This window comes from Pyrus communis, chromosome 10 (assembly GCF_963583255.1).
Source record: "Pyrus communis chromosome 10, drPyrComm1.1, whole genome shotgun sequence".
Taxonomy (NCBI): domain Eukaryota; kingdom Viridiplantae; phylum Streptophyta; class Magnoliopsida; order Rosales; family Rosaceae; genus Pyrus; species Pyrus communis.
In genome coordinates, this window is record NC_084812.1 from 25,003,846 (window position 1) to 25,017,703 (window position 13,858).

The 13,858-nt window shown below is 35.1% G+C and overlaps 1 protein-coding gene and 1 non-coding gene across 3 annotated transcripts; one reads left to right on the forward strand and one right to left on the reverse strand.

The window, feature by feature from the left end:
* Positions 1–15: 15 nt before the first annotated feature.
* Positions 16–3,193, reverse strand: LOC137746690 (F-box protein SKIP5). 2 transcript variants are annotated; one of them, XM_068486698.1, is made up of 5 exons: positions 2,991–3,193; positions 2,142–2,286; positions 1,983–2,061; positions 1,394–1,452; positions 16–568 (listed from the first exon to the last, which is right to left on the reverse strand). In XM_068486698.1, the coding sequence occupies exons 1-5, from the start codon at positions 3,148–3,150 to the stop codon at positions 220–222; spliced, it is 792 nt and encodes a 263-aa protein (XP_068342799.1). In that variant the 5' UTR covers positions 3,151–3,193; the 3' UTR covers positions 16–219. The 2 variants fall into 2 exon arrangements, with proteins under 2 accessions (XP_068342799.1, XP_068342800.1); XM_068486699.1 differs by having other exon boundaries at positions 2,142–2,255; positions 2,991–3,130.
* Positions 2,573–2,691, forward strand: LOC137749088 (U5 spliceosomal RNA). The gene has a single exon (XR_011070164.1). It is a non-coding gene; the product is annotated as a U5 spliceosomal RNA (small nuclear RNA).
* Positions 3,194–13,858: the final 10,665 nt, after the last annotated feature.

Genomic DNA, 13,858 nt, shown 5'->3' on the forward strand with positions numbered 1-13,858 from the left:
AATTTCTTATCGAGCTGAACAATCAAACTGAAAGTCTATTACTAGTGATTATCTAATTTCGTTAACGACGATTATATTGTATCTTTTAAAGATAAAAATATCTAAATTGGAAATTATTACAACACTTGAAACAAACTGAACATAGTCCCGTACAGAAAAAAGAAAAAACTGCAATGCTATAGTACAATTTTACAAGCGCCCAGTAAGAAAATCAAGACATTACTGGTGCTCTACGTCAAACCAGAAAAAGATTGACGTCCGAGCATAAATAACTCGAACTCGCTGCAAGGTCAAGTCTCCGCTAGTCAAGACAGCCTTGGCACCTCCTTCAATTCGAGTTCGAAAAACAGAAACGCCATCATTAGAACATTTCACAGGGGAAGATATTACCGTCTGGGCACTAGCTGTGCTCACAATAGGGCACGAAAGATGGTCTAGAGGATTCGTCTCGCATTGAAGCACACACCCCTCTATCGTCACCCTTCCGCTCCTATGAAGCAAGCAACAGCCAAGCTCTGCCTTCACAGTCAAGTTCGCCAATTTGCAGGTCGACAGGAGCTCCAATGCACTGCTCAAACAAAATGAACAGTGCATGCCAAACCATTTTCTCATGATAATAACAAAAGAAAAATACAGTGCGGTCATACTTTCAGGAGCACTTCCGGACTGCTACAGTAACAACTAAAAAAACCATCGTGATGATTTATATTTTTTTTTGTTTAAAAAACATGAAGAAGAAGAATAGTCATTTGGACTGACTGCTTCAAATTGAAACCTGTCCCGCTTTAACGTTAAAATCAATTAGCAGTAAAAGTAGGAAAAGTGGAAAACCAACAGGAGGACCACAAATGGTCCAAAATCATACAATGTTGGCTAAGGCCATCCCTTGGGCTGATTTTTTTTTGAAAGAAAGGATAAATTTATTGTATTTCTCTGATATCGAATTCAAAAATAAACTTGTATGTGGTAGAAAACATATAGGAAATAAAACCGGGATTTCAATTTTAAGAAAAAGTCAAACATCGTCTTACAATCACGAACCGAAACCTCTAGGACTATTAGTATTTTGTGATATTTAAGGAAGCAAAACTTTGAAAAGAATAAACAAAACAAACGATCAAAATTTTTATTTTGCTAGCATTCTGTCTTACATAAACCATAAAAAAAAAGATCCAAAACAAAAAGAAAAGTAGGAAGAGCAAAAAGTTACTAAAATCTTTTTCAGGCAATAAAATTTCTATCCTCAAAGAGTAACAACCACAACTTTAACTTTCTGCAAGTAAAATTTAGCAGCACGGAAGTGGCTCCAGGAAAGATTTGATATTGAAGAGAGAAATCTCATACAATCACCGCACAACAATAAAAAGTAAAGCGTAGCCTTAAACACACATACCTGTCAGAACCTCGAGAACAATATATAGTCGTCTCATCAGGTTGCTCACCTGCACCAATCTGAACAAAGAAACTTGAAGATAGTTGGAATAATCTGCCTCTAGCATTTTGATAAATGTATCCTTCATCCAGGTGATGTAGGATAATCAGAAACAATAGGAATGCAAGAAGATATTTAGACGCGCTCCAGCCTTTGGCATCACACCAAAGGCGTATGCGAACCACTCTAATAGAGAAATTAAAAATATTTCAGCATCACACCGGTGGTGCCTTGAAACCCCTCCAATTGAACCTGTGCCTCACACGGATACAAGAGATCCATAATTTCTTTTCACTCGCTCTCATTTTAAAATCTTACAATGCACAAATCTGTAAAGATCCACATTAATCTAGTTGAAAATCCTAAAGACTAATTTATGACACCTGATACATTAACCTGCAGAGTACATGTGCAAACTGCATTTATTACATAAGAAACTAAAAGGCCTCTAATTTCTTAAATTTTAAACTTGGCTCCTGCATCACCAGGACAACAGCACACACTGCGTGTGCAAGCATGCTAATTGAGTTTAGGGTACTTGGAGACATACCAGGCAGAGTCGCTTTTTTATTTGAATATTATAAGCAAGATGTCTTCCGCCTGCTGAAATTAGAATAGTATCGCCTGGCCTGTAAGAAAAAGTACTGAACAGTTTAACAGTCCTCCACATGAACAAAAGACTCATACAGACAGATTTAACTTTCCAAACCTTGCAGCCTCAACAGCTGTCTCAAGGTTGGGGAAAACCCCAGGCTCCAAAAGATCTTTGGCGGACCGGTCAACTCGCAGCCACAAGCGAGGGTGACATGCCAAGTAAAGCCATCTGTGGCAAACGAGGGCGGTGTTATACCGATCTGCAAACTCAATAGCAATTTGAGACAGAAGTTGAAAAAAATTGATTTGAAACATTTGAGCTATCAATATCTATCACAAAAACTTGATACAACTGAAATAGACAAATTTAGACAACCATAACATCCATTTTAGTGCCCGCCAAATATATACAGGAACAACCACATCTTTCCATCATAACAACGCAAATATAAAATTGCTAGAAAATTCAAAATACTCTGCCAACATCTCCAATTCTCTACATTCTACAACTAAGTCTGTAACTTGACAATACCAGATGCTTTAAGCAGCCGTGCGGTGAACGCAGACCGAACTATTCTTTCGCCTTTTACTAAAAATACTGTGTGCAACGCCGCATCCAGCGGCATACGCCAATTTTTTCGAGGGATTTCTCTTCTTAGAGAAGCCCCACAAAAATCTTTTTAACAAAGGGAAAACAAAGAACCATATCTCAGACCATAAAATCGCTAAAAACCAATAAAACCACAAGAATTATGCAATAACAAATACCCAATTTACAGACCGCAGAGCAAAACCCTAATGCCATAATTGACCGAAAATATCAATGAAAGTGCAATTGAACCAAAACCCAGAAACTGGCATGGTGCAATGACTCATAAGTGGAATTAAATATTGGGTTTTTGCATAAAAGTTTCAATCTTTTCGAAAAATATAAGAAGAAGAATAAGAGAGAAAAGAGAGGCACCTGGAATGGGAGAGAGGAAGCTGAAGATGTGCATCAGACATCCATCATCAAGATTATTTATAAGGCATGAGGACGACTTTGAGGAGCTCCTGCTTCTCTTTGTCTTTGTGAGGCTTCTCTTCCACCTTTTTTGCTCTATCTCCTCCACCACGTCCTCCATAGCCTCTTCCCTCTCTGCGTCTCTAGACTCTTGCAAGAGAGATCTCTTTGGAATGTTAAGGCTGTTGACTACGACAAACCGACACACTTACCACTTATCTCCCCACACGTGCCAATTTACTTCATTTTTTATTTGGTTCGTCGGACAATTTATTTTTTATTTTTTATTTTTTTTCGGACAATTAGTAACACGAAATTGCTCTCTCAATTGGAAGTGACACTTATTAAATTTACAATAAACACTAATTCACATGCCAATTTGTTGTCAAATTAAGTTAATTAACTAAACAATATAAGCGTGATCACATGTGCCAGGCTTTTGATTTCTCTTTCGTTAACTAGGTTTTGGGTTTTTATCACAAGTGGTTTTTGAAATTGATCTACCCTATTAAGATGATCTTTAAAATAGAAAATCGATCAATGTAATCTCTAAAAATGGATGTCGCACATCAATGTAGTAATTCCATTACAATTCCGTACATTTTTTTGTTATATGCTTATGATCGGGTTCTAAAAATTTAATTAAATATTGCAACGTAAATTTAAAATACTTAAATAATAATAAAAATGTTCTATTTTTATATAGTTTATCCAAGGGAAATAGAGATGTTAGTTTAAGAGTGGTAAGGCACCTAAGTACTACTGATGGGTCTTGCAAAGAGTAGTGCCCTCAAATGCATTCAGTATGATTTTTCATGCACGACGACGAGTGAGTTCGTTCTTGTCTGAAGGGATATAGAAAGAGAAATGCACAGATAGATAAAGGGAGAGATAGAGGCGCCGTGAGTTTGAAGGTTTGTCCCTCGGAAATTCATCAGAAGCTCGTGTATTCGAAATTATAAACATACAAGTACATGTGATACAACGAACATTGGAACACTAAAGGTCGCTCCTCATTGATCATCGTCTTCTTCCGATTCTACTTTAATCTTGCAGTTAGTGCAGTACTACTACTAATGAAAAATACATTAAAGTGGTAGTGGATCTTTCGTTGAACAGTACTGCAGAAGAGCGTTAATCTACTTGTTCACGTTTTATTTGGATCTTTTCCTCTTTTCTTGTCAACCAAGAAACGGCTTGATTATATTTGTTATACTGGAAAGGTTACATATGCAAAACTTGCATATACAAAATCTTAGTAACTGAATGATTCCAGTTTCAAGCCAAACTCATGAAACGAGATATGCGCAGAAGATCTTGTTCGTCATATTAATTTTTACACCCTTCGGAAGATGTAATACGGCTCGATTAACGGAACATCTTGATGCAAACACTCAAATCTTCCGCTTGACAAAATACCCACCAAGGAAACCCTGCTTTTGGTTTATTTTGGGATTTTGTTTGCGCTCTCGATTTTTAGACGACGGGCCAATTAGTTGAGATTTGGATTTCTTTCCCTTTGTCGAAACGCACAAATTTTGTTTCGGTGGGATCGATCTCGAATAGCTGCGTGTGTCTACCCTTTCCAAGGTATGGTGTTCACCGATGGCATGTTTTAGTGTGTTTCTGGATTTTTTTTTTCTTTGTTTTGTATTTCTAATTTATCGTTTGCTGCTTGACAATGGTGATTGTATGTTTTAGTTTGGATGTTTTTCTGATTTTGGGTAGGTCAGTTTTTTTGGGCTGCTTGAGAAAATGTGATCCAATGTTTTGATTGAGTGAAATAATTAAGAGATAAAAAAAGACTGGAGAATTAGTGTCAAGAGTAGTGATGGAAAAGATGAGGAAAAAACGATAGATGTGGAAGAAAGGGGGGGACTAGAAATCGAGGAAAGTGACGAGAAAAAAAAAAAAAAGGGGGTTAAGTGAGCAGCCAAAAGAGAAAAAATGAGGAAAAAAAAAAGGCTTAATGTGGGGAGTAGGCAAGAGAGAAAAGCAAGAGAAGGGAAACAGAACAGGAACAAGGTGTAGTTTTGTTGTTGGTTTTATCCAAATTTTTTTATTTGGAATTTGATTTGAAGCTTATGTGTTATTAGTTTAGTCTAATTCAGTGTGGGTTTATCTAGGTTTGTAGCTAATTTAATGTTAATGTTGGCTGATCTAGGTGTTTTAATTTGTTGTGAACTTATATGCGTTTCGTTTTTTAATTGTTATTTTACAGTTGCTATTTTTTATTTTTTTTAATTTGAAGATTTAGTGTCATTATACACCTTTTGCACCACTGTTTGTTCTGTTTTTCTCGGTTTCTATACATAGTTTTGGTAGAATTGGACTGTTCTTTTTAACTTAATTAAAGTGTTTGAGACTTAATTGAATGAAAGTTTAGTTTGGTTTGATCACGATGAGGTGTTTGATGATGGGTGTATGATCCTTAGGTCCAATGGAAATGTGTAATTCCCATCTTCCAGTGATAAGCTTTTAGGATTTTACAAATTGTGGTACATAAAGATCATTCACTGTATAGAAGCATTATGATTTCTGGGGTTTGATATTTCATTTAGTTTTGTTATGTTTGGAATATAAGTTTTTCAAATTGTTTGGTTCTTCTTGGGCCGTGCTATGCAAGACGGCTATTGAAAGAATTTTTACCAAGGATTCATTGAAGAGCTCTGTGTGTTTACTGTAAGGTATGATGTTCATCGATCTAAACGTCTAATTTGTTTCTCAAATTTTTATAGTTTTGGATTTGTAAAAACCCTCGATTGAATAGGATACTGGCATGGTCCCTTACATGAGAAAAAAAGCTTCATTTAAAAAAAAAAAAGAAAAATTTAGTTTTTGTTAATTTTTCCAGGGGAACTCAGGCGGTAGCTGTATTACTAATTAGCTACAGAAGTTATATATTCTTATGAGTACGCTATGGATGCTGGTTTGCTATGTCACTTTTTGGGATGAAATTACTATAAATACACAAAAAAAATTGGATTGATATTATTGGTTTGTTCACAGAAATACAAAGTACCAGAAATCTGACGTGGAAAAGAAAGGTATCCATATCTTTTTCTTCGACTTTTGCTTCGTTTTTACCTCTTTTTCCATTTTTGGGTGACATTTTGTGCTTCATAATTGGCTTTAATACAATTTTTTTGAAGCTACTAACCACCCCCCCAATTAGTTCTGTTCGATTGATTGTCTATTTAGGATGTTTTTAAGTTTTGCTTGGTGGGTTCAGATTCATTTGGGTTTATATGTGATTCCCAATCGATTATTTTTTTATTAGTTGCAGATAATATTTACTGTGGAAGTTTGAATCTTTGTGGTTGTTTCAGTGTAGTTCTTGGGTACACACACATTTATCCAATAAATAAGTTCATGACATTGTTTTCAGGGGATGGACAGAAGTCCCAGGCAGCAATCTCTCTGTAATCATTACGGGGAAAATATCGTGGTCATTTTGAGCTCAGATTCAACCAACATGTGGTAAGCGTTTCTTTTCCGATTACTTTCATTTGTTTATTTGTGAATTAGTAACTTTTTTAGGAATAATGAATGTCGCAATTGCTGATAAATTGATACTTTGTTCGGAGCTTGAACTGTAGATCTGTGCAAGACATCCATATATGGATCAATGCTATGAACTCTTCTCAACCTATGGACCTCAAATTTCAGTGCGTGTTCTATCATTTCTCCTACCTCACTATTACATTTGCAATCATATTAATTCCTTGAAAACAATATTTATATTTCTCTATAAACTGCTAATTTTGGAATATACTATCGTTTCATTAAAATGGAAATATGAAAAGTAGAACCGATCATCGCTCGGTTCTCTCTTTCGACTGTGTTGTTTGCTTTACCTATCGTTTTCACTTTTCTGTTTCGCAGCTCTCTCACAAATATCTTATTTAGTCACTCTCGATCTCGCCTGGGGGTATTGCAGGTCGATTCGACGCCTACGAGGCATTTCGTTTAGGGCTATCTGAGAGAGAGGTGTTGCTTGTCTGAGACAAGGGGTTTCAGGGATTAGGTTTGGGTGGGATTTCAGGGATTAGGATTTGGTGGGATTTGAATGATTAGGTTTGGGTTTTTGTTTGTGCGATTGGCACAGAGATGAGGGGGGTCCAAGATAGGATTAGGAGATTTGGTTTAGGGTTTGCAAAGTGAGAGATAGGGGGTGTCCAGGAGAGATGTGGGAGGATTTAGGCGAGGGATTTCAGGGATTTGGTTTAGGGTTTGTTTTCTGCGATTTGCAAAGACAGAGAGATAGGACAAGGGTGAGAGAGATGGGAGGATTTTCTGCGAGGGTTGAAGGGAATGGGTATGGGTTTTTAGGGCCGGTTTCTAGGGATTTGTTTGTCTGCCCTTTTGATTCTTTCGTGGTGGCTGCCGCTCAAGCATCCGCTCTTGTAAGTCTCCTTACTCTACCTTTTTGTTCCCCTCCAATGCGTTTAGGCAACTAGGGTTTTGGTTTCGTGATTTTATAGTTTCTTTGTATCATCAGATATGTGTTTTCTTCAGCAGAAAAGGTACGCCCTTTTGTTTCATTTGATTTGAGGATTTGCACAGGATTTTGAGTTTAGGGTTTCGTATTGTATGATTGCGGAAATTGCATTATTAATTTGGGTATATTATCAATTTCCCCCCTGAACTTGTGACCATTAGCCAATTTCCCCCCTCAACTTTAATTTTGGCCAATTTCCCCCCTCAACTCTCATGATTAGTCAATTTCCCCCCTCAACTTTAATTTAGCCAATTTCCCCCCTCAACTCTTATAATTAGTCAATTTGCACCCTACTGTTAAATTTTTAATTTGATCATAATTAAACAAGTGTGTGTAAGAAACTAAATAAGATGTATGTTAATCATGTTCCTATATCTTTATTCTATTACAAATAGATTAAAATTTAGAATTTTACAATTTATCATAGATAGTATTATTAGTCATAATAAATCAGTATGGAGTAATTTTATTTGATTTTTGACTATACAAAATTGATAACAAAAAGGATTGATGTGTAAATTTTTGTATGTGAATACAATTTTCTTTGTAAAAGTGAAAGCTAAGTTCAAGTAAATTGCGGAGAATCGAGCTTTAGTAAAAAAATGGCTAGTCTATTCATAATTTTCGACTCCTTATTAAGAATAACCCATTTTATTGAAATAGGTTTGATCCATGAGTTTAGGATTATTATTTCTTTTTGTTATTATTTCTTCTTCTACATGCTTTAAACCCGATTCATAACTTTTTCTTATAATCAACCCATGTCACATACTAACTGTATTATGTTTTTGTACATTTTACCCTATATTATGCAGGTGAGTTTATGTTAATTTTAGTACTTTGTTGGAAGCTATTAGAAAGATTGAAAATTAAGAAAAGAATAGATGGAAAATTAAAAAAAAAAAAAAAATTAACAGTAGGGTGCAAATTGACTAATTTTGAGAGTTGAGGGGGGAAATTGGCCAAATTAAAGTTCAGGGGGGGAATTGACTAATTATGAGAGTTGAGGGGGGAAATTGGCCAAAATTAAAGTTCAGGGGGGAAATTGGCCAATGGTCACAAGTTCAGGGGGGGAATTGATAATATACCCTATTAATTTTGCTATGTAAATTCTCATCTAATTGGATATGATTTTTTTTGCATCATAGGTAAAATCGTTTTATTCTGAATTTCTTTTCTTTGATTGATTTTGGTGTGTTTGCAGCACCCATTGTCAGATTTTGAGATCAACGGGTCAGCTCACTGCTGCGGTCGATGTTGGGGAAGGTGATGCGATGTTAGAAATTAGGTTGCGAATAGGTTCTTTGACCAATCACCAATGTTCTTATTAATGCTGGTGCATTTGTGCTCGCAATCAAAAAGGTTGTTTGAATGTCTGTGTTTCTGTGTTTCTTCTTTGAATGCAATTACAATTCTGAGTTTGTATTTGTTGCAACTTTGAGGAGTTAAGTTGTTATTGCACTGATTATGTGTAATGTTTTATGGGCTTTAGGATCCACAGATGGCTACTCATGTGAGTGAGAGATTTACAGAGACTAAGGGCTGGTTTGGTATTGCTGTGCTTTGAAAAAAAGCTGATTCTGCTGTGCTGTGAGAATAAGCGGCTGTGAAATAAAGCAGCAGAGTGTTTGGTAAACTTTTTTGTAAAAGTGCTTTTGAAAAAAAAAACAGTATTATAGTGTTTGGTAAACCTTTATGTAAAGCAGATGTGAAAAAAGCCGATTTTTCAAAGCTGGGTTTTGCAGCTTCTTGTTTTTGGCTTTTTTTCACCCAAAACTGTGAAAAAAAACTGAAGTTGAATGTTTACCAAACACAAAAACAACTCCCAGCTTTTTTTGATACCAGCTTTTTTCATAATCACCTCAGTACCAAACCAGGTCTAACTGGTTCAAGGTAAAGCCATATTTTTGTCATATCTCAATATGTCTTATGCTACTAAGAAATGAGCTCTCCTCTGGCATTCTGGACAATTGGAAATTAGGTTTTATGATTTTATGTTTTAATTGCCGATTCAATTATGATCACTTTAGCAGGTTTTGTCACTTAAATCTGTAGATTTTGAAAGAGGATGCCAACGGGTAGGTTGGAGAGCAGTCATTTTCTGTATAAGTTTTCCGTCACCAAATATAGGTTGGAGAGCATGATCATTTTCTGTTTGCACATCGCAATGTTTGTTTTGAGTACTTCTCACGCCGTTGAGGCACAAATGTCTTCCTGCATTAGTTAATTTTCTTTATATCAAAATTGAATAAATTTAATTTTCCTTTCTATCAAATGTATTAATGTAATTGTGATTGAAGTTTGTTTATGTCTGCTTTCCAAGATTTATTTTTTGGTTACTAGATGTCTTACTCCGTTTTTGAGTGCTTTTTAGTTAACTGAAAGAATGCTTTTCATTCTTTGGTTTTCAGGACTTCATTTACTCTTTACAAGTCAACCCCACAATAAAAAAGTACAAAAGAAGCGAAGATTTGAGGTAATTTTTGCTCTAACTTCTTTGGATTTTATATTCTGGGTTAATTATCAACCAGTTTCTGTTACTAGATTGAGAATTGTAATTTGGTACCACTGCTGCCACCTGCCACTTGAGTTTTCACATCCTAATGGCACAAAATGGTAATTTTAAATTCTAGGTTATGGGTAAGGTATTTGGAGGCACAAAGTCTTTTCAGCCACTGAACTAAGTTTCAAAATATTTTTTCGCGTAGCTTAAATTAATCTAAAATATAATTAGAATACAAAAGAAAAAAAAAAAAAAAAAAAAAAAAAACTTGGTTCTCTTTATCTCATTGTTTCTTGGGTAATTTTCTAGAAATGAGGTTGAAAGGTTGCACCACTTCTTTGCTCGATATATATGCACATCCTTATAATATTTACACTAAATAAAGCAAAGAAACATCATGATATTGCTAATGGATTTGCTATGTTTTGGAATTTCAGGAATTTCGATTGTTGGAGGGAGAAGTTGGTTTTTTGGCATTTTCAGGTATGTAATTATGTACCCTGTTTTTTATTCAAGCCCTATTTTAAATGTATGATTGGTTTGTGTGAAATGAATGAAAAAGAGAGTTAGAATTCCCTGTTTTGGATTTTGAAAAAGAGAGTTAAAAATGTATAAGGATGTCCATTTTATATACCCTGTTTTGGATCACTGTGTGTGTTATTTGAAAAGGAGAGACATGAATGATCGGTGTGTGTGTTATTTGTTCAAGGAGACAACCTTATTTGGATTTTCTCGCAAGCCTATTTTATATACCCTGTTTTTATTCAAAGGCTGCTGCCGTTTGAATATGATTTGTGAAAACGTGCTATAATCAACAATTTGCATGAAAAACAGATTTCACTTTGTTTTCTTCACTCAAGGTGCTTTTCAACGATGTTTCTAAGCTATGATTTTCATTACTGTTCTGTAAGTTAGTGCTATTGAATTTGCTATGTTTGTGATTTTTAGAAATTTGGATCGTTGGAGGGAGCACTTGGCCCCTTGCCTTTTGAGGTATATTATTTATGGTGATTTTGCGACTGTTGTTACATTTTTTTTCATGCACGTTGGGACTAGATTTGCCTATATAATTGTGGCATCCTTTGACTATGTATGATAACGGTGGAATGTGTAATTGCTATCTCTTAAGTTGGTATAATGTTAATGGTTTGCAGATGCTTAGCAGACTATCAATAAAATTGCTATCGATGAAATTGGGAAAGAAACTTGGGGAGATAATGTTAATTGTTTGCAGATGCTTAGGAGACTCTGAAACTACTTAAATTTTATATATTGAGCTGCATAAAGTCCACTAACATACGCAACCAGAGTCAGATTACCACCCTTAGGTGGTGGTATTATCTTTGCAATGGATTTAAAGTGGGGATTTAGAAATCTAATAATAGAACTGAATTATATGTTCCATGCTTTTCGTTTTCATTTTGGGTTAAAAGGTTGGAGCTTTGGATTGGGATTTTCCTTTATTAAACTATAATTTTGTGCTTAGGAGGCTATATGAAACTGCTTAATTTTTTTTTAAACGTTTTACTTTTTTTTCACTGTAATCTGTTTTGTTAAAGGTAATGATAAAGATTTATCAATTCTGTTTGTTTGGGGGGTTTATGGTCAGAACCCTGATGAGACCTTCAGTGTGAAAGGCTTTTGGTTTCATAAGTCACAACAAATTGAATACCAAATGAATAAAAATCTGGCCATAAATGCACCACTTCTTTACTCCATATTTATGCACATATCTTCCAATATATATGCACTGATGAGACCTTAAGGAGGTTACGATATGTTTCCTAATTATTAAACAAACCAAGATAACTTAACAAGTTAAGTTCGATATCAGGCTCAATTGTAGGTTGCCTTTAATTATTATATCTGTATAAGAAACATTAGCTTATATGTGCACTAAGTAAACTAAGGTCATCTATTATAAGTCTCCCTATGTCTTCGATCTCTTTACAGTGTTTTTTGTGTCTGATTGGTTTTCCCCCTATATTTCCCTATGTTTTCTATCACTTTATATGTGCACTAATTAATTTGATCAGTGTGTGTGTATTATTTGTGTCTAATTGGTGTTGGGTATTTTCCAATTTGGGGTCTTTATTTACTTAGTGTGCAATACAATGTCTTATCTGGTTAGTAGGATGTCTGATATCTGATCCAATCTGGTTCTGTAGATATGCTGAATAAGTACGGACTGTTTGCTGATTTAGTTGCATATCGAGTATCTAGAGATTGTCTTTTATCAGTAGATGATTAATTGTATATGTAATGCCCCTTAGTAGAAGGAAATTAAGGTGCATTAACAAGAAAAATCAAGATAATGTGTACACAAGTGGATTAGTTTTTTTGCTGTCGGTGTCCAACCTGATGCAAGCATCTTTTGAAGTGTGTAATATCTTTTGAATTGTATATAAAAACCAAGCTGCTTATCTTACCGACCCCGTTCACTCATCTATCCCTCCGTTCATTCAGGATAATGTTTAATTTATTCAGGTTAAATGTATGTTATTCATGCAGTTAAGGCTGGTGCATTCAAGTCCCGCGGCAACGTGCGGGCATATTTACTAGTATTAGACCATAAGAGGGGGAGTAGGGTTGCTATATTCAAGCTCTCTTTTTTTTTTTATTTGAATTGGATTTCATTTTTTTTTTTATAGGTTGATCATCATACATCATTCGTGAGAAGTGGGATGGTGAGTTGTTTGTAAAAAATGTGTTTTTATTTAGTTCATTGCAGATTCTTATTCTTTTATTTAGTTCACCATTCATGCTTTTAAAGATAAGAAGTGCAATGCTCTCTCATATGTTAGTTTTGGGAGACAAAGTTTTGAGCTTTCTGCATTAAATGTCCTGTTTTCGGGACAAAATTTGGTGTTTTAAGATGTCATGAACAAATGGTTGTTGCCTAGGTTTTGTGTTGTTTCGAATTTACTTGAGATCCTCACTTGATATATTCTTACTTCTCCCAATTTCATGAGCAGAAGAAGATGAAAATCGAAGATCTTCGACGTTCCCACAAATGCCTAAGTTATTCTGGTGAACGAAGATCTAGAGTTCAAGTTTGTACATCTGATTCTCACAGGCTAGATGGATGGAGAAAATCAGCAGGAACTTATTCACTGTCATACAAGGTATACTTGAATCAAAATCTATTTTGTTATGCATTCGAAAGTGTTCCTGTTTTATGGGGCCACAACTTTACTTCCAGATAACGCAGTGATCCATCTAATCATGTCATTTGTTGTGACTGTTTTTATTTCAATCAGTTTGACTGCCCTTCTAACCCTTGAATAAGCAATGCTCAGTTGAATGTATAAGAAAGCCAAATTGCTTATCTTATCGACCTCGTTCACTCATGTGTTCCTGTGTTCATTTATGATTGTGTTGAATTTATTCAAGTTAAATGTGTCTTATTCATGCAGTTACGCCTGAAACAATTGGTTCCCGCTACAACGCACGGGCTTATTATCTAGTTGCCAACTAAAGAACATGGGATAGTATTATTATTATTAGGTGCAAGAAACTAGAAGCAGATCATCAATTCAGTACTGTTTAAAGAACCAAAAAGCCTCAATTACCATTGGGTGCCGAATTTTTATTTTTTTGAAGGAAAGCAAGAAACAGGGAGGGAATAAAATGAAGAGTACTACAGCAAAATATAAATTGGAGGGAACATCTGGGAAGAAAAAAAGGGGATAAGAAGAAATTAAATTGATTTTATGATGGATATTAATTAGTATAAAATTAATTATGAGAATGTCATATCTGAAAAAAATGATAAAAGACTATATTTAAACTTGCCACATTGCGAGTTTTGAGTGAATTGTAGTG

What these genes read in the sequence shown, in the direction of transcription:
- LOC137746690 (XM_068486698.1), bottom strand. Translation starts at nt 3,150, where the DNA reads ATGGAGGACGTGGTGGAGGAGATAGAGCAAAAAAGGTGGAAGAGAAGC. An exon ending in CTTCCTCTCTCCCATTCCAG is followed by an intron (nt 2,287 to 2,990) that starts GTGCCTCTCTTT and finishes TTGAGTTTGCAG; the next exon opens with ATCGGTATAACACCGCCCTC. An exon ending in TGTTCTCGAGGTTCTGACAG is followed by an intron (nt 569 to 1,393) that starts GTATGTGTGTTT and finishes TTGTTTGAGCAG; the next exon opens with TGCATTGGAGCTCCTGTCGA.